Genomic DNA, 25699 nt, shown 5'->3' on the forward strand with positions numbered 1-25699 from the left:
CCATTGTTACTGATTTCGATAGGCGAGTTACTTCCTTGTGAGAATCAGTATCATGGCTATACCCTTAAACTAGTGTCACATGTATTGCAGAAGGAAAAGTTTGTTATCTGCAACATACCGTTTGAATATTCCTAAATTAATCGTATTTCAAAATTCATTTCCCGGGAAGCACATCTTCCTTTGTTTAACATCCTGCATGCACCAGAAGTACGGATGTTAACGATACCTCTCTTCAGGCTCAAAACAGTATCCCACCCTACGTTCAACATGCCGTGTACGATATCGCCAAGCACACGCACCACCGAGTAACACCTCGCCAACACCTCTCCAACAATTTGCTATGTTGCAGTTTGCGTAGATTTGGGTCCCTTCGGTAGCCCAGAAAGCCATGATCGGTGGTTCGAACACTCTGCTCATGGGTTTTATCGACCCACTAACTAGTATCTGATGTGTATCACCCGACTACCTAGTACCTGATGTGTATTACCCCAATACTAAGTACCTGATGTGTATCACCCGACTACCCAGTACCTGATGTGTATCACCCGACTACCCAGTACCTGATCTGTATCAACCGACTACCCAGTACCTGATGTGTATCACCCGACTACCCAGTACCTGATGTGTATCACCCGACTACCCAGTACCTGATGTGTATCACCCGACCAGCCTCTACCTATGTGTATCATCCGACTACCCAGTACCTGATCTGTATCAACCGACTACCCAGTACCTGATGTGTATCACCCTACTGCATACTACCTGGTGTGTATCACCCGACTACCAAGTACCTGATGTCTATCACCCGACTACCCAGTACCTGATGTGTATCAGACGACTATCCACTACCTGCATTGTATCTCCCAACTACCCAGTGCCTGATGTCTATCACCCGACTACCCAGTACCTGATGTGTATCACCCGACTACCCAGTACCTGATGTGTATCAACCGACTACCCAGTACCTAATGTGTATCACCCGACTACCCAGTACCTGATGTGTATAAACCGACTACCAAGTACCTTATGTGTATCACCCGACTATATGGAACCTGGTCTATAACAACCGAGTACCTCGTACCTGATGTGTATCAACCGACTACCAAGTACCTAATGTGTATCAACCCACTAGCTGGAACCTGGTCTATATGAACCTCTTACCTCGTACCTGATGCGTATCAACCGACTACCCAGTACCTGATGTATATCAACCCACTCTCCACTACCTGATGTGTATCAAAAAACTACCCAGTACCTGATGTGTATCACCCGACTACCCAGTTCCTGATGTGTATCAACCGACCAACCTGTACCTGATGTGTATCAACCGTCTACCCAGTACCTGATGTGTATCAACCGACTACCCAGTACCTGATCTGTATCACCGACTACCCAGTACATGATTTATATCACCCGACTACCCAGTACCTTATATGTATCACCCGACTACCTAGTACCTGATGTGTATCACCCGACTACCCAGTACCTGATGTATATCAACCCACTACCCACTACCTGATGTGTATCAAAAAACTACCCAGTACCTGATGTGTATCACCCGACTACTCAGTTCCTGATGTGTATCAACCGACCATCCTGTACCTGATGTGTATCAACCGACTACCCTGTACCTGATGTGTATCAACCGACTACCCAGTACCTGATCTGTATCACCAGACTACCAAGTACCTGATTTGTATCACACGACTACCCAGTACCTGATATGTATCAGCCGACTACCTAATACCTGATGTGTATCACCCGACTACCCAGTACCTGATCTGTATCACCCGACTACCCAGTATCTGATCTGTATCACTCGACTTCCCAAAACCTGATGTGTATCACCAGACTACCAAGTACCTGATTTGTATCACACGACTACCCAGTACCTGATATGTATCAGCCGACTACCTAATACCAGATGTGTATCACCCGACTACCCAGTACCTGATCTGTATCACCCGACTACCCAGTATCTGATCTGTATCACTCGACTTCCCAAAACCTGATGTGAATCACCCGATTCCCAAGTACCTGATGTGTATCACCCGACTACCCATTACCGGATGTGTATCACCCGACCAGTCCGAACCTGATGTGTATCACCCGACTACCCAGTACCTGATGTGCATCACCCGACTACCCAGTACCTGATGTGTATCACCCGACTACCTAATACCTGATGTGTATCAACCCACTACCTGGAACCTGGTCTATATGAACCTCTTACCTCGTACCTGATGTGTATCAACCGACTACCCAGTACCTGATGTATATCAACCCACTCCCCACTACCTGATGTGTATCAAAAAACTACCCAGTACCTGATGTGTATCACCCGACTACCCAGTTCCTGATGTGTATCAACCGACCAACCTGTACCTGATGTGTATCAACCGACTACCCAGTACCTGATGTGTATCAACCGACTACCCAGTACCTGATCTGTATCACCCGACTACCCAGTACATGATTTGTATCACCCGACTACCCAGTACATGATCTGTATCACCCGACTACCCAGTACCTGATGTATATCAACCCACAAGCCAGTACCTGATGTGTATAAAAAAACTACCCCAGTACCTGATCTGTATCACCCGACTACCCAGTACATGATGTGTATCACCCGACTACCCAGTACATGATCTGTATCACCCGACTACCCAGTTCCTGATCTGTATCATCCGACTACCCAGTACCTGATGTGTATCAACCGACCACCCTGTACCTGGTTTGTATCATCCGTAAAACCATATACTCACTCACTATTGCCTACAGAGTTATATAATGCCATTTTGTGTACATTTTGAAAATGAGAACGATTATTTTCTGCGTTTCATGTGACGCTAGAGTAGGCAGCTTTGCATCAGAAATAGGTCGTACATTGCCATTTTGCGAAATGCGAAGGCAATAACAGAATTTCAATTCCATTTATGCTTCTCCCTGACTTTTTTGGTCGTAAAATAACTGTATTATCAGGTCAATAATAATAATAATAATACGAAGTAACACGCGTGCGCATGCGTACACGAGACGCAACCGAGGCCAACCTTTCAAAAGAGAGCCATCATCTCGGGTGATACACATCAGGTACTAGGTAGTCGGTTGATACACATCAGGTACTGGGTAGTCGGTTGATACACATCAGGTACTGGGTAATCGGTTAATACACATCAGGTACTGGGCAGTCGGTTGATACACATCAGGTACTGAGTAATCTGTTGATACACATCAGGTACTGGGTAGTCGGGTGATACACATCAGGTACTGGATAGTCGGGTGATACACATGAGGTACTTGGTAGTCGGGTGATACACATCAGGTACTTGGTAATCGGTTGATACACATCAGGCACTGGGTAGTCGGGTGATACACATCAGGTACGAGGTACTCTGTTGATATAGACCAGGTTCCAGGTAATGGGTTGATACAGATCAGGTTCTAGGTAGTCGGGTGATACACATCAGGTACTGGGTAGTCGGGTGATACACATCAGGTACTGGGTAGTCGGATGATACACATCAGGTACTGGATAGTCGGGTGATACAGATCAGGTACTGGGTAGTCGGGTGATACATATTAGGTACTGGGTAGTTTTTTTATACACATCAGGTACTGGATAGTGGGTTGATATACAACAGGTACTGGGGAGTCGGGTAATACAGATCAGGTACTGGGTAGTTTTTTTATACACATCAGGTACTGGATAGTGGGTTGATATACATCAGGTACTGGGTAGTCGGGTGATACAGATCAGGTACTGGGTAGTCGGGTGATACAGATCAGGTACTGGATAGTCGGATGATACACACCAGGTACTGGGTAGTCGTGTGATACACATCATGTACTGGTGAGTCGGGTGATACAGATCAGGTACTGGGTAGTTTTTTTATCGACCCACTAACTAGTATCTGGACCAGACAATCCAGTGATTGATATGATGAGTATCGATACACGCAATTGGGATACGATGACATGCCTCAACCAAGTCAACGAGCCTGATCACCCGATCTCGTTAGTCGCCTCTTACGAGAAGCATAGTCGCCTTTCATTGCTGAAGACCAATTGCTGAAGAACATGTACTAGTATTGATATTGGTCATGATCATTGTTGGTGTGAGGATGCCTAGCTGTACGTCGCTAAGTTCGAACGGGATTTCCCGTTCAATAGGAGAAAGTAGCTTCAATGTTTTTGCTTCAGTTAGTATGTATTTGAAGCCGTGAAACACTGTTGATGATGAATTGTTTGTTTACAAAAGTAATAAATAATGAAAAATCAAGTGTTATGTTGACTGCAGTGTCATATTTATAGAAGAACCCACAAGGTACGAGTGATTACGGAAAATATGTCACGAGTGAGTTTTAGCGAGGTATCGAAAGAGTTAAACAGATTTCCAATGATCAGCCATCTCATCGGGATCTGAAGCATTTAAAGACCAACTCCTTATAGAAGTGGCGTGTCTCAACTGGATCTGAAACATTTAAGATCAACTCCTTATGAAAGTTCCGCGTCAAACCTCGAACTTAAACGTTAAACACTAACTGGTTTTACCAGAAAGTGGCTCGTCTCAAGGGGATCTGAAACATTAAAAGACAAACTCCTTATAGAAGTGGCGCGTCTCAACGGGATCTGAAACATTCAAAGACCAACTCCTTATAGAAGTGGCGCGTCTCAACGGGATCTGAAACATTTTAAAGACTAACTTCTTATAGAAGTGGCGTGTCTCAACTGAATCTGAAACATTCAGACCAACCCCTTATAGTGAGTTAAATTTGACATCGCATCGGCAAAATTTCAGCCATATAGCGATGGGAACTAGGTATTAAATCTAAAAGATCTGTCGACAAAGGACAGTCAAATAGTAAGGTATATCACAGTTTTTATTAACACAAACTAGATCATAATTTCTTTTAAAAAAACAAATATCAATAATAGATTAAGTCCTATCAATTAAAACAAGGATATAGAACACTAATAACCAAAGTTAGACCACCTTACTGGAGATCATGGGGACTTGGTTAGAAATTATCTCGCATACTGTGCTTTGTTTTTGACCTGCACATTTAAAAAAAATACACAGCTGTCTAGAGAGGGGTGCGCAACATAAAATACACGCCATCATGATTTGTGATGTTTTTTTTTCCCCAGTGCAAAGACATTATAGTGAGCAGTAACACTGGAAATACCATGTCAAGACATCCGTACTGAAGTTTGCAAATTAATTATGTAATTACACTGTCTGGTTATAAAATTGTTCATTTTATATCTGGACCTATGTTTGTAACCTATTTCATAAATTGTATTCAAAATTTAATTAACTTTTGTTTACATTAATTTCGACGAAATCGTTTGTGAAGTGATCGGTAGTTCGTACAACTGACCGTTATTTACAGCAACCATGGTCAGATTACCGCTATTGACCTCTTGAAACGAACTTTGTTTGACAGAGAATGGATATCTATATGTCATAAATGTCATACTTTGACTCGTTCAAAGTCATATCTATTGTAGTTTAATATTTTATGTTAATATAAAGTTTTCTCGATCAGAAGGGCGGGAGACTCGACGGTGACTGGTCAAATTATACGTAATAATATCCGGCAATAGCGATCAACCTATGAAAGTGTATTTTAAATGTATATACTAAAGCTGCAACTGAAATGAAACGGTATTAGAATATATTATTCCTGATGAAATATAAGTTCCAGATACAATTCTGCCGATCATTGCATCAAGATTCTTTGAAGTTTTATTATTGGGTAATATTGAACCGAAGCAATGTTAGAAAAAGTGTGTACAGTTGATTGCTGTGTCCGTTTTAGATTACGAGAAAATACATGTAGTAATCTTCATCTTTGCATATAAAACAATGACTAGCTGAACAGGAAATACAATTTAAATGGTAAATAATATTGTGTCGTGATGTTTTATTTCAAATTTGAAATTTGTATTGACCATGTTTGTTATCACGTGATCATTAACCTGCATGAATTCGCTGAAGGGAAATGATGTTATGTTTCTCTGTGCCTAAAACTTTAATATTCTTTTTCCAAAATACAGAATCACATAGAGGGGGTGCTTGCGTGCGCACTACACTAAAGAAAATACAATCTTTTATTGAATTTGATTAGAGACGAATTGATATGACTGAAATATTTACTCCCCGGTAGGACGAACGTTTGTTCACTTCTTTCTCGCCCTGCACATGCTACCACTGGTCAATACAGGTGGACGAGTGGTATTTCCGTGCCCTGCAAACTCATTTCAAAAGCCATAAAATTGAAAACGATAATGTCTGTATCTGCATCGTCTGAGAGATCTAGATTAGTCCAAACTTGAGCTAAAACATTAAAAGTACAACTCATTTTAACAGGGGGTGGCGCGTCTTATGGAACTAATACATTAAAAAACACTAAGTCGTTATTGTAAGAAGTGGAATCATATGAAGCTAAACTCTGCAACTAAACACCATAATGATCAATGTACAAACTGCAAAACAACCGAGGACCTTGACAACTGATCTTTATATCATGATCACTAACAAACTTCTGTCCGAGCTCTACATCAAAATCTAAATAATCTAGCTATCACTCTTCAGACCATTTAATGCATCGGCAGTATTCACGGCAATTTCAAATTTCATCAAAATATACAGCAAACATTTTAGAATAATATTTGACAAAACAAAACGTCAAACAAACCCATTGCAACATTTCTCCATTTCGGATCGGGATCGAAATTATCTCAGCATATTGTAATATGCGTTCATTTGGAAGAAATAGAGAATATCTTCTATCTTTGAATCGACAGGTTATTTGCGCAAACACATCAGACGAAATAAACATACAATGAATTCCCGTTTAGTAGAAACCCTAAGTAGAAAGAGACCCTGATGTAGCGACCTTTCTTGGCCCTGGCACGCTCGAGGACACGAAATGTGTTATTTCTACATCTAAATAGCATTTCTTCATTCATTGTTACAGGTTATGGAGTGTGTAATGACAATGTATTGCCAGATTGTTATAACAGATAACAAAGCATCTTCACTAATATAACTAACTCTACACAATGTTCAAAGTCCTCAATAGATTATAGGAACCCAACATTTCTGTTAACATTACCCTTTGTCATATGAAATTACCCGTTTTTACCCTACTGAATATTCCAAAGCTTCATTTAGGTTTGGCATATCTTCAGTTAGGGTTGGCATCTTTGCGGACTGATTAGGGGCTGGCGAGACAATCATCTCAACACTAATATATACACGTAGCTTCCAACATGTTTTAAAGTCCATCATGCAGAAAATCGTTAACCCAATTATAATACTTGACGGTGTATGTCCAAGGTACAAAATTATTTCGAGCAAGACATGTAAATCTGTAAGCCACATGTTGACGTGCCCTATACACAGCATCATGACATGTCCCGTAAACCCTATGTTCACATGCCCAGTTAACTCTTTGCCTACATGCTCAGTAAGACCTATGTTGACATGCCCTGTAAACCCTATCTCGACATGTCCTGTAAACCCTATCTCGACATGCTCTGTAAGCCATATGCTGACATGCCCCGTAAACCCTATCTCGACATGCCATGCAAACCCTATGTCGACAAGTTGACATGCCCTATAAGCCCTATGTTGCCATGCTCGGTAAGCCTTATGTCAATATTCTCTGTATGTCATATGTTAACAAACACTGTTAACCCTGTGTCGACATGCCCAGTAAACCCTATGTCAAAATGCTCTGTAAGCCTGTTGTCATTGTAAATGCTACATACACTTTTTGAAATTAGCTTAATTTACGGTCTCCACATTTAAACATGGAAAGTTTAGACACATTTGTAAAGGCAGAGGAAGGCATATCCTTTGCATGCATTCGATATATTGTTTGAAATTCAAGACATACATTTATGGATGTTTTTGTCCAGCTCGCCACTAAGTTTTACAAGACTCTCTTTGCGGGACACTGTTCCCACCTCTGTGAGATATTTGTTTGTACCCTTTGTCAGATATATATGCGTATATAGCCTGTATGTATGCGGGACACTGTTCCCACCTCCGTGAGATATTTGTTTGTACCCTTTGTCAGATATATATGTGTGTGTAGCCTGTATGTATGCGGGACACTGTTCCCACCTCCGTGATATATTTGTTTGTACCCTTTGTCAGATATATATGTGTGTGTAGCCTGTATGTATGCGGGACACTGTTCCCAAATCTGTGAGATGTATGTGTGTAGCCTGTATGTATGCGAGACAATGTTGCCTCCATTTGTGAGACATATGTGTGTAGTCTGTATGTATGCGGTACACTGTTCTCACATTTGTGAGATATATATGTGTAGTCTTTGTGAGATATATGTGTGTAGCCTGTATGTATGCGGGATAATGTTCCCACCTTTGTGAGATATGTGTGTGAAGCCTGTGTGTATGCGGGACACTGTTCCCACCTCTGTGAGATATTTGTTTGTACCCTTTGTCAGATATATATGTGTGTGTAGCCTGTATGTATGCGGGACACTGTTCCAACATCTGTGAGATATTTGTTTGTACCCTTTGTCAGATATATATATATGTGTGTACCCTGCATGTATGCGGGACACTGTTCCAACGTCTGTGAGATATTTGTTTGTACCCTTTGTCAGATATACATATGTGTAGCCTGTATGTATGCGGGACAATGTTGACACCTTTGTGAGATTTATGCGTGTAGCCTTTGTGAGATATATGTGTGTAGCCTGAATGTATGCGGGACACTGTTCCCACCTATGTGAGATGTATGTGTGTAGCCTTTTTCAGATATATATGTGTATAGCCTGTATGTATGCGGGACACTGTTCCCACCATTGTGAGATATGTGTGTGTAGCCTGTATGCATGCGAGACAATGTTGCCACCTTTGTGAGATGTATGTGAGTAGCCTGTATGTATGCGGGGCAATGCTTCCACCCTTGTGAGATTTATGTGTGTAGCCTTTGTGAGATATATGTGTGTAGCCTGCATGTATGCGGGACACTGTTCCCACCTTTGTGAGATGTATGTGGGTAGCCTGTATGTATGCGGGACAATGTTGCCACCCTTGTGAGATTTATGTGTGTAGCCTTTGTGAGATATATGTGTGTAGCCTGAATGTATGCGGGACAATGTTGCCACCTTTGTAAGATATATGTGTGTAGCCTGTGTGTATGAAGAACAATGTTCCCACCTTTGTGAGAACTATGTGTGTAGCCTATATGTATGCGGGATAATGTTCCCACCTTTGTGAGACATGTGTGTGTAGCCTGTATGTATGCGGTACACTGTTCTCACCTTTATGAGATATATATGTGTTGCCTTTGTGAGATATATGTGTGTAGCCTTTATGTATGCGGGACAATGTTCCCACCTTTGTGAGATATGTGTGTGTAGCCTTTATGTATGCGGGACATTGTTCCCACCTTTGTGAGCCATGTGTGTAGCCTATATGTATGCGGGGCGCTGTTCCCACCTTTGTGAGATATATGTGTGTATCCTGTATGTATGTGGGGAATTGTTCCCACCTTTGTGAGATTGTATGCGTGTTGCCTTTGTGAGATCTATGTGTGTAGCCTGTATGTATGCGGGTCGGTGTTCTCACCTTTGTGAGATATATCTGTGTAGCCTGTATGTATGCGGGACGGTGTTCTCACCTTTGTGAGATATATTTTTTGTAGCCTCTGTGTATGCGGAACAATGTTCCCACCTTTGTGAGACATATGTGTGTAGCCTATATGTATGCGGGGCGCTGTTCCCTCCTTTGTGAGATATATGTGTGTATCCTGTATGTATGTGGGGAACTGTTCCCACCTTTGTGAAATATATGCGTGTTGCCTTTGTGAGATCTATGTGTGTAGCCTGTATGTATGCGGGACACTGTTCCCACCTTTGTGAGATATATGTGTGTAGCCTGTATGTATGCGGGACACTGTTCTCACCTTTGTGAGATCTATGTGTGTAGCCTGTATGTATGCGGGACACTGTTCCAACCTTTGTGAGATATATCTGTGTAGCCTGCATGTATGCGGGACACTGTTCTCACCCTTGTGAGATATATGTTTGTAGCCAGAATGTGTGCGGGACACTGTTCTCACCTTTGTGCGATCTATGTGTGTAGCCTGTATGTATGCGTGACACTGTTCCCACCTTTGTGAGATATATGTTTGTAGCCAGTATGTGTGCGGAACAATGTTCCCACCTTGGTGAGATATATGTGTGTAGCCTATATTTATGCGGAACAATGTTCCCACCTTGGTGAGATATATGTGTGTAGCCTATATGTATGTGGAACAATGTTCCCACCTTTGTGAGAACTATGTGTGTAGACTGAATGTATGCGGGACATTGTTCTCACCATCGAGAGATTTATGTGTGTAGACTATATCTATGCGGGACGCTGTTCCATTAGGGGTGAGATATAAGATTTTACAAGGAGTCGAATAAGGTGGATAAGGGACCCCTCGCTTATTCGGCTCTTGTTCACTTAAATAATTGGCCATGTCAAATGATATTATAGACGGGCAGCTGTGTCCGGTGCTGTTCGTTGTGAATGTTTCACCGCTAACACTGCCAACAGCGGAACAAGCCCACATGTAAACGATGGCTAAATTAGATGTTGTCTTGGAATGTTTGTCAAAATGTATACAGTTGGTATGTACATGTAGACATTCCGCCATCATGGTTCAGTGAATTATGTAAAATGTGCTCTTGAATGTAAAATATTGATAGACCAACCAAGAAAGATATAGATGGCAAATTATTATCACATGTCACCGCTGATCCAGTTAATTACCCCATAGAATAGAACGATTGTATTGGATATCAGTACACGTCATTGAAATAATGTAGATACCGCTGTCATATCACTGGGATATTGCTGACATCGAAACATTTGAAACTTGGCACTTCCCTATCCTGTCTGGGAGTAATGTAAATTCCAGTCAAATTGACTGTAATAAATAGGCGATAGAATGTGATATTCTTATTTGAGCTATAAATAGCTACATCGGGGGCAGTACCGGTGTCAGAAGACACACATTAAGTCCCCGAAATAAACTTGTGGTAGATACAAATATTTTTCTTCAAAATAAAATCCAACGAACAATATATATATATATATATATACAGATTTGAATACACTTTCGTTATATGAGTTTGCAACTCTGAGTTTCACGCAACCCATGGTATTGCGTACGATCATCAGGCATAATGAAACATGGTTTTTAGTTTGACCTTTTCTTTTTTGCTCGGCTTGGGGGTTTACCATGGCGACAGGTGGAAACTCAGAGTTGCAAAATGATATAAGGAAAGTGTATTCAAATCTGTATTTATGCTCTACTTTGTATTGAGCACTCTCTTCTGCAATTGGATCATATATATATATATATATATATATATATATATATATATATATTTATATATATATATATATATATATATTCAATAAAGGCCTAGGCAAGTCTATATCAACTAAACCTTGTCTAGTCCAGTTTCCTTGATTCCACATATGAAAACAAGAGAAGAGGAAAGGTTCTTTTGAAAACCAAAATATTTTAGAGAAATGTATTCATCGACTAAGTATTAGTCACGGAGAATCCCGCTAAAGCTAGGCTGTGTCAGTGTTATCTGATATGTTGAACTGTTTGCTGAATAGAACAAGAGCACATGGACAAGGGTTAAATGTAGAGATTAAAGCATTACCACCACACAAGAATCGGTAATATAAGATATATGTTATTTTCATTTGAAAGCTCTGAACAATTACGAGTTATTGTATACTTTGCGTCATGGACAGCCACCGTGGTCCAATGGTAGAACGTCGGCCAAGAAGTGTTGTCCAAGAATTTATTCTGCGTTGAAAAACAACAAATTTCGCCGCTTGTTATTGTACACCGACAGAAGTACTGTGCGACGATTTCTTTTTTATATAGTAGCTGTGAGAGAACGAATTCTGCCAAATATCTGAACAACATAAATATATATGAAATGCATGTATATGCTTATGTATAAGGTTATACATTCACTACTTAAAATAGCCTGCAGTAAATGTCGAAAACTGACGTTAAAATTTCGCTGTCGATGTGCGTGACAGAGGGCGGAAACGAAGACAATTTGTGTTCAGTTCACCAAACCATTGCTATGTGTTTTTTTTAATTCCCTAATTCTTCCTACGATTGTCTACTCATGTGTATTCTGAAAATGTTGAGCCAATGTAAGCAACAAATAGACGAAAGGATAGCTCAAAATAGGAGAAAATGCTACACTGTGTAAAATCTGTATTTTGCTTTGTTTACATTTCACACATTCCACATTGAGCGACATGACGTCATAATGCTGACGCGAGATGTAGAGCGAACGCCTTGCAAAGCTTTCTTTGTTTTCTTTAGGGACGCCCACCTCATGTTAGCTTACCAAGTTGCCGTGCTTATATGCATTCAATGCCTGTCATATGTTCGAGTGAAGTATTACGGTGTTAACAAACTGCTTGAGTATATACAGCGCCATATTTTGTTCGGTGATTCCGTAATTCAGATCGATAACCCACCCAAAACACTGGTTTTGTTTATTTAGTCATGGTAGAATGGGAATAAACAAACTGTGTTTTTAATGTAGAGCTAGGTTATCTGTAGATTAGACCACGCTCAATTGAATTTTGAACCGTACGCGCAGCAAGATGTAAACAAACAGTCTGTTGTCTGATTGACGATTAAGTACAAACTTATGACGTTAAATTAACACAGAAATATATAACGACATGCATGGACATATCGCGAGGTGCGGTGCTGACATACCAATCACACATCATCTTAACAATCAAGTTAACAATTTTCTTACCTGATCCGAACACAACAAATGAGAAAATGTCTGAAAAAGCTTTTACAAGTTTTATTCATCCCCCAAATCAACAAACAGTTTCACGTAAATAAAGACACACGATGACGTGAACGGCAAGCCACGTCACTGCCAGGTCTTCTTCACCGTCTACACAAACACGGCACTGACGTCATTGAGCGCCGCGGGACTCCAGCAGATCCGCCACTCGCCGACGTCTCCCGGATCTCGCCACGTCCGCCGCTGTCCGCCCGTCGTTGTTCCTGGCGTCGATGTCCACAACGTTCAGTGACAGCACAAACTTCGCCGTCTCCATGTCTCCTCCCCAACCGACGAGGTGAAGGATGTTGTCACCGTCATCGTCCACCAGTGACACATCGGCTCCTATACTCACCAGGAGCTCCACCACGTCCCTGTGTCCCCACCTTGCTGCATACATCACCGGTGTCCTGCTCAACTCTCCTCTACTTTCGATGTCCAAGACGTTCAGTGACAGCACAAACTTAACAATCTCCATGTCTCCTGCATAACAGGCGAAGTGAAGAATACTGCTACCGCCCTCGTCCACCAGTGACACATCGGTTCCTTTCCTCACCAGGAGCTCCACCACTTCTGCGTGTTCCCGCCCTGCTGCCCACATCACCGGTGTCCTGCTATAACTGTCCCTACAGTTGACGTCGACATTTAGAGACAGGAGCCGCTTCACCTCCTCCAGGTTCCCCCTTCTGCTGGCGTAAATTAGGTCGTCGCAGTCTGCTGGTGATGGAGTCGCTGTAACACAAAGTAAACTCTGTACACATCCAGACATCATCGTCATACATCTACTGTGACACGAAACGACATCAAAAACTTCCAACATGGTTGACAATACAACGATCAAGGGGAAGGACGGCAGCTGGTTCATGAAATCAAGCATTATGTATTCAATGTTTAAAATCTTTCTGATACATCCAGTAGTTGTAACATTATTCTGTGAATGGCTGGAGAGTTGATGAAGTGAGCTTTATAAGATGATACTGTCAGTACAGTTGCTGTTTGGAAATGTGAGGATATTAAGACATGACATTGGTTTATGTCAGCCTGTTTGTTTTTGTTTTATGCCTCACTCAGCAGTAGTCCAGCAATAAGATGGCGGGGTCTGATACAGACAGTCCAGTGGTTGATAACATGAGCACCGATCTACACAACTGACAGCTACGATGACGCCAAGATGCAAGTCAGAACCCACACGGGTCTATGCCCGGGCTTGTTAAATGTTGAATTATTAAAATGTGAGCTTTCTGCCTGCTGGGTTCTCCAACCTACCTTGCGTAGCAGGTTTTTTTGTGGTCGTCACTGGTGTCCTCTCAGTCCGACTCGAATCACTCGAGGCTGAAAACAGAATATGCTGTTCAGAAAACTATGCAAACCACATAAGCATTATACATACAAGATATGGCCATTCTACAAATTTCATGTATTTGAAATGTTTACTGATGAAAAGAATTGGAATTCATCTTTCAGTTTATCTTAGTAGAGGTAAAAATATAAGGTAGTTTAGCAACTAACCAATCACTCAAACGACTATCTTAATATACAACACAAACACTGACATTGCTGTTCATCTGAGCCGCGCGTCTGTTCACGCTTGTTGGATTGAGCCTTATAGCGGCACTGTCAATAAATTGTTGACTTGTTTCAAATAAATAGGATAATAAAAGATTACATTTATCAGCTTGTTATTGTAGAGACTGTTCACATGAAGGTTTGTGGTGTGAACTTTCTGGCTTATATTTGATACATGTTGATGTGCCCTCATCTCGTACAAAGTTGGACAGTGACACTATCTACCACCTGCTGGGTTCTCCTACCTACCATGTAGACCAGACTTTGTCACTGTTATCTGTTCAGCCCTTTCTCTGTGGCTCCTGTTCCGACTGGGGGCACTGGTGGCTGAAACACAAAATATGCTATATGAATGCACAATACCATTTAAAAAGTGGTCAAATAGTAGTTGTGTTGGGTCGGGTGAGTTGGGTTTTACACGCTCTTGGCAATATTCCAGCAATATCTGGGCGGGGAACACAAGACATGGTCTTCACACATTGTACCCATGTGGGGGAATCGATCCCGGGTTTTCCTTTGGTTGAAATGTTGCAGGAACTGAATGGAATACAACATACAACATAAATGAACATTACTCCACCAGCGATAGAAAATTGCACTCGTCCTATAGTCCTTGCCAAACATCCCAATAGTTCAGATATCATAACGACTAGGCTCGTAAACATATGCTATTTTAAGGGTTTTATATGTTCCCATTATAAGGACTTAGGACTAAACATGTTAGTTTATATTGCTGTACACAGAAGAGACCGGATCTCAAATAAACTGAAACACAGAATATGTGCATTTATTATATTGGAACATTCGATGAGGGTATTACATCAGCTACCTACTCTTTATTCCCAATTACGGAATGATTAGTATTTTAGTCTGACTTCCTTGATTGTAGGAAGATTAGTAATGACAATGCATTGACGCCCGCAAGTTGGTCCGTTATTTCGTTGTTGCATAATATCTAGAACTGCATTTGATGATCAATACTGTGAATAACAAAACTGGATAGATCTAGTACATACAGGTGAAATACTGAACACTGTTTTCTAATTGTCATTGCCTTCTATGTTATTCCTGTGTATTTGAATAATTCTCAGGTGTTTGTTGTCACTGAGAATCAATGTACATCGGTATATATATTTTGACCAGGATATGACGTCCACCAGTGTAATTCTGGAGGAAAATATATTTCTCGTCCATTTCAACGTCTGAGGACAATGGACATTTCACACAATTTTTATATCGTCAAATCGACAACTGTCTTGATGGCTTCTCTGTCTGCATACTGCCTTTGTCAATTGATGATAACAGGCTACTAAATGTAGAGTGCTGCGACCTATCGTAAATTATTTGTTGTTCCAAGTGACTTTGCTTGATGTTTTAGTCCCCATCCTCCCCGATACAAACACTCTTTACTAGATACAGAAACGGGTGCATTTTACCTCGTCTCTTGCTATAGAGTATTACAAACGTCGATATACGACATGCTACAGATAAATATTTCAGTGATGACATTTTCATGATGATATACAATGAATGTAAAAGAGCAACAGGTATACTTGACTAAGCGCGTGTGCAACACAGTGGTAATTCAGTGTCAGGAAAACTCTTTGCAGCACTGTCATAATTCAGCATTCCGAGCGATGGCGGCAGTACACCCATCACAAATCAGCTTACTATCTGAGGCAGAAACTGTAGCCGGTACGACAAGATGTTTGGTACGGTGTTTGGTTGTGTGAAGAAGGGAATAAACAACTGGTCCTATTAAGTGATAAGATTGAAATGCCGATTGCCCGTGTGACATGCGCCAAATTGTTTTCGCATTGAACGTCTGTTGTAACTTAATCATAAAATAATGAGATTTTGCCCTTATGTATTCTAACATTTTCTTGCCATCCTTCAAAAAACAATGTTAGTGCCCTGCAAAAATACATTTGTTCCACATAAGATATTCCGGATTAGAAGAACAAAGCTGAGTGTAAAAATAATGAGGCTGACACATTTGGCCCTGGTCTGTAGTGGGGATGTATTTCATTAGATTTCTGCCATTTTATGATGTAGAACAACGTTTTAAAAAATATGAGCGAATAAAAATAGCCGACACTTGACTGAACAGATTTAGATCTAGTCTTCAGTCTCAGTTGTAAATAAGTGTTATTAGTTCAGGGGATGAAACTTACAACCATATATTTTGCAATATACGTATTAAAATAGCTTTTCAGTAGAAACGAGGTATGAATGTGTACATCCAGACGTTTGTTTATCCCTGGTGACAGGCTAAACAAACGTCTGGGTGTAAACATTGTGTGAAGCACCTGTTTCCTTCAAAATATATTCTATTGTACATCAATCTTACAATATTTACAATGTCTGTTTCATTTAATTTCCTAAAAACATTCTGAAATACAAACTGAAAACTTACCCACCGTTTACGTCCTAACACGAGTGACACATCTCACTGCCAGTCAAGAAACGCCTTGGGGCGAGCTATGACGTCACTGTGACGTGTCTGATTAGGAGCATGGTTTGGTTTGGCGCTCGGCTGCTTGTGCCGGTCATTTTTAGATAATACAGTGTGAAGTGATACAAGTCTTACTACGGTCTTACCTTCTTTCGTTTCAGATTACATGCAAAGGTAAAAACTTAAGCCTACTTCATTGGTTAAAGAAATGTACCTCATCATCGTGCGTAAAATATGTCTATATTTTATTCTAAGATGCTTCGCTAAAAGATCAATGGCACCGATTATACTTAACCTGCGACAAAGCATTGTGTCCGCGTGAAGATTTGGAGTAGAATAAGGGACAGGCACATCGGGCTCGACCAGTTTAAAAATATGTTCCTGTGGTAAGAAGTGCAGGCTTGCAGTCAATAAATCAATAAACCCGTGATGATCCGGGGTAGAATGGGTCTTCAGCAACCCCTGCTTGCTGTAAAAGGCGACTATGGTTGTCGTAAGAAGCGACCAACGGGATCGGGTGGTCAGGCTCATTTACTTGGTTGATGCATGTCATCTATCCCAATTGTGTAGATCGATGTACATGATATTAATTACTGGATTGTCTGGTCAAGTTTCAATTATTTACAGACCGCCGTCATATAGCTTGAATATTGCTGAGTGTGGCGTTAAACAACATACAATCACAATCAGGACAAAGGACTGAGTAATCCTAGAAAAGTTTCAAAATCACATGTGCACCTAGCTGTTGCTCAGCGTACGGCATTCAACAATATATATATAATATATAAACAAACCGGCCATTGTTGCTTTTCCTCGGCCATGGTCGTCTCACGGCGACGCCATATCTCACCCCAGGCCGTCGATCCTCGTCCGATACCGTAACATGTAGCACAACCCCCTCGTTAAACACACTATTTCATGGCTTAAGTTGCTGCAATTTGTACAACAGAAAACACCTCAACTCACAATAACCAGCGACATGGAATTTCGGCTATGTTTACATGTAAGCTCGGCCCCACAATACATATGTGGAATGTTCAGAGTCACGTGATTAAATTTAAGCAATTTAATATCAAAAAAATATTTTCAAAATCCTTCGTTGTGCTGCATGTTTTTTTTTAAATATACACACACTGAACGGATAAGAAAATGGGACCTTATTATAATAAACTAAACATTTTAGTCATGTTGTATTATATTTTAAACGTAAATATGTCTCTCAGCTTAAGGGGTATACAGGCAATCAAGTGGACCAGCCCGTCAGTTAGCCTGTTCGAGGTTTTTCCATTTACCGCATGTTGATACAGATTCGATTTTAAACCCATCTCAAAGAAAAAGATTGAGTATTTTAAAATTCCCAATCTAAGACAAGTTATAAAGTTTTCTCTGACCGCATGTGTAGTGTAATAAAGTATAGTTTTACTCTGAACTGTAATAATGTCAAAGCAACGCAAGCGTCCTCGTGCTTTAGCTATAATAGTTCAGGGCAACATTATACTTTATTACACAAGCGCAAACTTTATTTCTTAACTAAAACTCAAAAGTGTGATTAAATGACGTTTTAAGATAATTTAACAACAGGCAAGGTAACAACAAGGGCAACAATGCAGTTTACCAGGCGCAGCCCGAGCTCTACCATCCGCTCAATTACCGCGCTATAGTGCCACCGCTGTCTCGTTATACCGTTACCGTGCCTCACGCTCTGGTGACTCTCGCTTCACGATCCAACACCCGTTTTCGGTCTTAGGGAAACTTACACATATTTACAATGAAACACCCGTTCTCGGTCTTAGGGAAACTTACACATCTTTACGATCAAACACCCGTTCTAGGGCTTAGGGAAACTTACACAACTTTACGATCCAACACCCGTTTTCGGTCTTAGGGAAACTTACACGTCTTTACGATCCTAAACCCCTTTTCGGTCATTAGGGTCAGCTCGCTTTGGGCATGGGTTAGCCATAAATTCTTACCATTTCAAGCGTTAATCCAGTTAATCCCATTGGTCGGTCATGTTGTCATAAACAATTGCGGGTGTGGTTTCAAGAAAAGATGAATGGGAGAGCGGGCAGTGACGTCACACGCATGCGCAATTCATTGTTTACTGAATTACGCATGCATGTCAATGGGGATTCTAATGACCTGTTAAACGAGCACTGATTACATGTGATAGTGCCTGTGGTCCAGTGGTAGAGCGTCGGCTAATTAACGCATTAACGCGTTAATTAGCAGAGCGCGTTCGAGCCCCCACAGCGCTAATTGGATCTGAAAAAGTGCGCCCGGTAAAGTGCACTACTCCCACAACAAGTACCATCTTTTAACGTTTTGGGGTGTGCGTAGATGCAAGTTCCATTACCTATTTTTTTCACAGATATTAAAAAGAAACATTCTCAACAGCGCCATCGGCTTTTACCATACCAGTAAACACGCACATTGTATTCCGCTATCCCCGTCGCTCACATACAACTGGTGGCCATATTGCCACGTATACGTCCACGCATTTGGCAATTACGTATAGCTTCAGTGCCGTGTATGAAATGTTGCGTCGTCGTTCACTATCAAGCATGCCGCTCCTTGCCAAATCCAGTGCGGGAAAATCTCGTGGCTGTCTCGTGACTCGTTTCATCGTCAGCTACTGTTCAGAAATCTTTTTTTCGGCAATAGAGAAATCTGATGACCTTAGTGATTCGGTAAAAAATGTTAATTCTAAAACAGAATCAGAATGGCGAAAATACGGCCACTGCAGTGAAAACCTTTATTGTACAAAAAAAGACAATTGGAAAGGTGTGACGTGCACAGTCACCACGTCTATGTTTCCCTGTTTCTCAGTTAAAGAGAGAGCCTCGCTAAGTCCTGGAGGAAAGGGGGGCCCGGCGACCGTTGATCCTAAGTACCTTCCTAGACATTCATGTGCCAGCACACACTCATACTAGCATTTTATGAGTGTAAACGCAAGGTTTTATACTCACATCAACTTTACTTAGCTTTAGTCCATCAATGAATACACACTTAACAGGACAGGACTTTGTGTTTTTCAACATTTACACGAACGAACGATCGAGCTGAACGAGGAAAGACCAAGTGATGAAACTAGACTCGTGGCTTCAAATATATACATTTTCAATGCAAATGAATAACCAATCTAGATTATCCGCCGAAACAGATTCCAGTTTGTATAGAGGGCAAAAAAAAGTAAAAATTATTTGAATGACCACTGAAAATCAGTGATGACACCAAGTGTTCGCTAAATGGAACGTGAAGGTGTCGTCAAACATATGACAAGGGACTGATAGAAAAGTTCTCTCGTTAAAAGTTGTTCATACAATTGCTTCAATCACGAGTTGTTAATGAAGCACAGGGCTGGTGTATCATGTCTACAGTACAGTGTTAGAAGCATTAATGACGCTTCTCGCTGCCATTAGAAACACAGGGCTGGTGTATCATGTCTACTGTACAGTGATAGACGCATTAATGACGCTTCCCGCTGCCATTAGAAACACAGGACTGGTGTATCAAGTCTGTATTCCATCAACTCCAGCCTTTGGTGTTTATATTTCACAACTTTTGAGGTACAATCAAGCACGCTCTTTCTGCCAAGATTTCAAAGACCATCATCTGACTCTTGCTCAGTCGTTGTTTAATCAAGGTTACAACACTCAAGGCCTCAGTGAAGCTTTCAAAAGCTTTATGGTAAATATGGGGAGGACATATCAAAATTTGACGCATCAGTGACAAAAATGATGTCCGACGAAATTCCCGCATTTGACTCCCCTTTTCGCAAATACCTGGTATCATCACATGCTCATGATAAAGATGTTTCAATGTTCCCAACAGGTTATAGAAATCCAACCTTTTTGTTTTTGTTCCATTAAGTCTTGGATGTGTTTCTCACGTAGCGCATCACGTTCCTCGAGTTCCTGTATCTGTAATGATGAAATTTAATTTAGTCTGGTGGATCATTTGATCAACACACTCATAAACTAATCATGCTAAAAACACAAATATTAGAACGAAATGAGCAAACCTGGGTGTGAGTGAGGGTTTACGCTGCTTTTTGCAATATTCCAGCAATATCACGGCGGGGGACATCACAAATGGGCTTCACACATTGTACCCATGTCAGGAATAGAACCCGGTTCTTCGGCGTGACAAGCGATCGCTTAAACCACTAGGCTACCAGACCACCCCCGCAAAACTGGCAAGCGAAAGTTAGTCACAACGTTTGCAAAATTCGAAGTTTTAAAAGAAAAAAAAAAGCAACCTGAGTTTTAGGTTGAGTACTAGAATATACAGGAGTATTTTCCTGACAGTTTGAGTATATACAGGAGTATTTTCCTGACATTATTTTAATATACAGGAGTATTTACCTGACAGATTGAGTATATACAGGAGTCTTTACCTGACAGTTTGTGTATATACAGGAGTATTTACCTGACAGTTTGTGTATATACAGGATTATTTACCTAACAGTTTGTGAATATACAGGAGTATTTACCTGATTTTGAGTATATACAGGACTATTTACGTGACAGGTTGAGTATATACATGACTATTTACGTGACAGGTTATATACAGGACTATTTACGTGACAGGTTGAATATATACAGGAGTATTTACCTGACAGATTGAGTATATACAGGAGTATTTACCTGAAAGTTTGAGTATATACAGGACTATTTACGTGACAGGTTACATACAGGAGTATTTAACTGACAGCTTGAGTATATACAGGAGTAAAAACTGATAGTTTGAGTATATACATCACTGTTTATCTGACAGTTTGTGTATATACAGGATTATTCACCTTATAGATCCATGCTTTCAATTCATATAGTGTTAAAATAGCTATTGCTAACGGTGATGCCAGGTCTCTAATTGGTTTTGTAACATGGCAATGTTGTAATGGATTACATTGTTTATGTAAGGATTCAGTGGAAATTCATGACATTGTGTTTTAGTGATAAACCGTTGTCAGGAATGTATTACTAGATAATGTAAGCAGTGGTGTGGAAGTTACTGTACGTTGATTCTTTGGGGTACAAGTACAATCTGGAATCTTCTAGAACAGCTATATACTAACAAGATATTTAGAGTCTATAAGCGGGAAATAACATGCATCTCTCATCTCACATTACATCAAGTCCAGAGGCTGGGTGAAGATACTATTTTCACTCTGGATATTCAGCCTGGGCCAATTTTGGAAGCTTGACCATTGTTGCTGCTTGGTGAATATTATTATCTCTGACTTTATTGCTACTACCATTGCTATTAATTTTAAATTTTTGTACTGCCATTGAATTGTGTACTACCACCATATAGTGTATTGTCATTCTAATTATTTGGCAGTATTTTATAGATTTGTAAGCCAAGTAATGTTTCCTGTAGAAATTGTGAATGGCACATTTCTTTGTTATGTGCTGGCTTGACACCGAGTACTTTTGCGTATACATTTCTGGTTTAACTAATTGTTCTAATCTGGCATCGACACTAAACAGTGGTTATGTTGAAACACTCTCGATTATTTTTTTTAATGATTTGGCCGGCGCAGACAGGGAACAAATTGTTTGTAAGCCAATCCACCCTATGTTGAGATGTCCAGTAAACCCAATGTCGACATGCCCAGTAAACCCTATGTTGACATGCCCAGTAAATACTATGTTGAGATGTCCAGTAAACCCTGTGTTGACATGCCCAGTAAACCCTATGTTGATATGCCAATCAACCCTATGTTGAGATGTCCAGTAAACCCTTTGTTGACATGCCCAGTAAACCCTATGTTGACATGCCCAGTAAACCCTGTGTTGAGATGCCCAGTAAACCCTGTGTTGAGATGTCCAGTAAACCCTATGTTGAGACGTCCAGTAAACCCTATGTTGAGATGTCCAGTAAACCCTATGTTGACATGCCCAGTAAACCCTATGTTGACATGCCAATCAACCCTATGTTGAGATGTCCAGTGAACCCTATGCTTACATGCCCTGTAAATCCTATGTTTACGTGCCCAGTAAACCCTATGTCGACATGCCCAGTAAATCCAATATCGATATGAACAAAAAAACAAACACATGTTGACATGCCAAGTAAACCCTATGTTGACATGCCCAGTAAATACCATGTTGAGATGCCCAGTAAACCCTATGTTGGCATGCCCAGCAAATACTATGTCGACATGCCCAGCAAATACTACGTCGACATGCCCAGTAAACCCTATGTCGACATGCCCAGAAAATACCATGTTGAAATGCCCAGTAAACCCTATGTTGACATGCCAATCAACCCTATGTTGAGATGACCAGTAAACCCTGTGTCGAAATGCCCAGAAAACCCCATGTTGACATGCCCAGTAAATACTATGTTGACATGCCGAGTAAACCCTATGTTGACATGCCAAGTAAACCCTATGTTGACATGCCCTGTAAACCCTATGCTTACATGCCCTGTAAATCCTTTGTTTACGTGCCCAGTAAACCCTATGTCGACATGCCCAGAAAATACCATGTTGAAATGCCCAGTAAACCCTATGTTGACATGCCAATCAACCCTATGTTGAGATGACCAGTAAACCCTGTGTCGACATGCCCAGAAAACCCCATGTTGACATGCCCAGTAAATACTATGTTGACATGCCGAGTAAACCCTATGTTGACATGCCAAGTAAACCCTATGTTGACATGCCCTGTAAACCCTATGCTTACATGCCCTGTAAATCCTTTGTTTACGTGCCCAGTAAACCCTATGTCGACATGCCCAGTAAATCCAATATCGATATGAACAAAAAAACAAACACATGTTAACATGCCCAGAAAATCCCTATGTTGACATGCCAAGTAAATCCTTTGTTGATATGCCCAGTAAACCCTAGTTTGATATGCCCAGTAAACCCTATGTCGACATGCCCAGTAAACCCTATATTGATATGCCCTGTAAACCCTATGTTGACATGCCCAGTAAACCATATATTGATATGCCCTGTAAACCCTATGTTGACGTTGTGTCATCCCTCATCTTGGAGCAGAACTTCCCCAATTTTCACGTGCATCACGCTTTGTGATCCTTTTCCACTTCATGCATTTAGAACAATGACCTGTTTAGGGTTAATGTTTCATCAGGTGAGGTGTTTTGGTGATTGGTTACGATTGGGGACTTACAACCTGAGTGATTTGCGGTGGAAAACAATTATTTCATTGTTTCAATTTACATTAACTAAATTTAACATTTATAGTTCACCTGTGCGTTTTTTTTTTGGTGGGGGAGTATATTGACAGTGTTAATGCCATATAGACGGCTAACTCTTTTTTTCCATGGTTTCAAATGAAAGGTAAAACGGCATGATCTTAAGGCATGTAATTGCTCGGCTAAATAGCCTGTTGAATGTCTGGGGGCTTGTGAACTGACACCCAACCCTGAGAGTACTTGGAATTTAGCCAGGCAAGCTGCTTCTTTCCAAACATGTTTCCCAAACAGTCGACAATTTCTTTGCTTCATTACATCAACACCATATGCATTGCTACTAAAAACATTCCTGTCGGTGTGAGTCATGGCTCCATCGTAATACGCACTACCATATATTGAATTATTTATCATTCGAGATGGTAAACGTACACATTTATGGATAACAACTTCTGGATTATTGTATATAGCGACGTTTCAATGTAGATTCTAACACCGTTATCAAGCTGGAGTGACAACAACCAAGCGATGAGATATATATATATATATGCATTCCATGGTGTGATAAGCAGCAGAATAACATTGACAACAACAGGTGATAGATAACAAATACACACAGGCTCATGAATATGCATAGAGCACCTTGCTTATTAAATAGACTGGTTCTGATAAATAATACCAGGCTTTATGGTCTGATATAGGTCAATGTGTGAAGTGTGTGAGTGTCTGCACTTACCCTTTGCTGTGTTCCCTGAAAGTCCCTATGGACTTCTTTGGTCAGCTCGCCTCGTAATTTGCCAAGACTCTCTTTGTAAGAGTCTCTTTCGCGTTTAACTAGTCTGAACTTTCGTTTAACTGAGCGAAGTTGTGTCTTTGTTGTATGTACTCTGGTTTTCAGGCTGTTAACAACATCAAGAACACGTCCGCTGATAATATTGCAAACGTATTCTTCTTTCAGGATGCCAGTAATCGCTTGCTTCACGAGAGGCTTTATCAAGGCAGGGATGAACGTGTTAGTCACTTCTTCTTTCAGTGATAACTCCAGCAAGTCAAAGTTGTTACTCATTTCAATCCCCAACTCAACAACTGTGCCTTTCCACGCCTGGATCGTTCTGTCCAGCAGGTTTAATTTTCTAGAGAAGGCTGCCAAATTGATATCAGCATGTACGTCTCTGACACCACACAACGAAACAAGAATGATGAATACAACACTTGTCAGTTCCATCATGTTGGGATGTTGTACAGCTCACCGCAGTTATGTGAAGACTGTCTTGGTGCTGGATAAACATCGAACTTAGCCTGACTCACGTGTTTGACAAAAAGCCAACTCAGGATTGCTCTGACAGAAAATTCCTTTGCATACATGTGGTACCACAGCAGCAAATAAGGCGGGCAACTTCAGCAGAGTATCGTGTTTCATACAAAGTATGTTGCCACAAGAGTCTCGTGTTGAGAGTATTATTACTTTTGAAGTAACTTGAAAAATATAAGATTTCTTGTTTTTACATTAACTAATCTCAATCCAAACCCTTAACATTAATAATGTGCGTAAATTACTTCTGTTTGTCTCACGCTGCGGAACCTACTTATTACCTATCCCCAAAACCAGGGTCTATAT

General features: G+C 40.8%; 2 protein-coding genes across 14 annotated transcripts in view; one reads left to right on the forward strand and one right to left on the reverse strand.

The window, feature by feature from the left end:
- LOC124127574 (ankyrin repeat domain-containing protein 50-like) overlaps window positions 1–25699 on the forward strand; it is a 436330-nt gene that overhangs the window by 145452 nt on the left and 265179 nt on the right. The window lies entirely within an intron of this gene.
- LOC124121361 (ankyrin repeat domain-containing protein 1-like) lies at window positions 12891–25360 on the reverse strand. Of its 2 annotated transcripts, XM_046484350.2 has the most exons (5): window positions 24818–25360; window positions 20762–20834; window positions 14706–14783; window positions 14157–14222; window positions 12891–13622 (listed from the first exon to the last, which is right to left on the reverse strand). In XM_046484350.2, exons 1-5 carry the CDS (start codon window positions 25307–25309, stop codon window positions 13024–13026), a joined length of 1308 nt encoding a protein of 435 aa, XP_046340306.2. In that variant the 5' UTR covers window positions 25310–25360; the 3' UTR covers window positions 12891–13023. The 2 variants fall into 2 exon arrangements, with proteins under 2 accessions (XP_046340306.2, XP_046340307.2); XM_046484351.2 differs by lacking the exons at window positions 20762–20834; window positions 24818–25360 and adding an exon at window positions 17706–18557.

This window comes from Haliotis rufescens, unplaced genomic scaffold (assembly GCF_023055435.1).
Source record: "Haliotis rufescens isolate VD_foot unplaced genomic scaffold, xgHalRufe1.0.p SCAF_24, whole genome shotgun sequence".
NCBI classification, from domain to species: domain Eukaryota; kingdom Metazoa; phylum Mollusca; class Gastropoda; order Lepetellida; family Haliotidae; genus Haliotis; species Haliotis rufescens.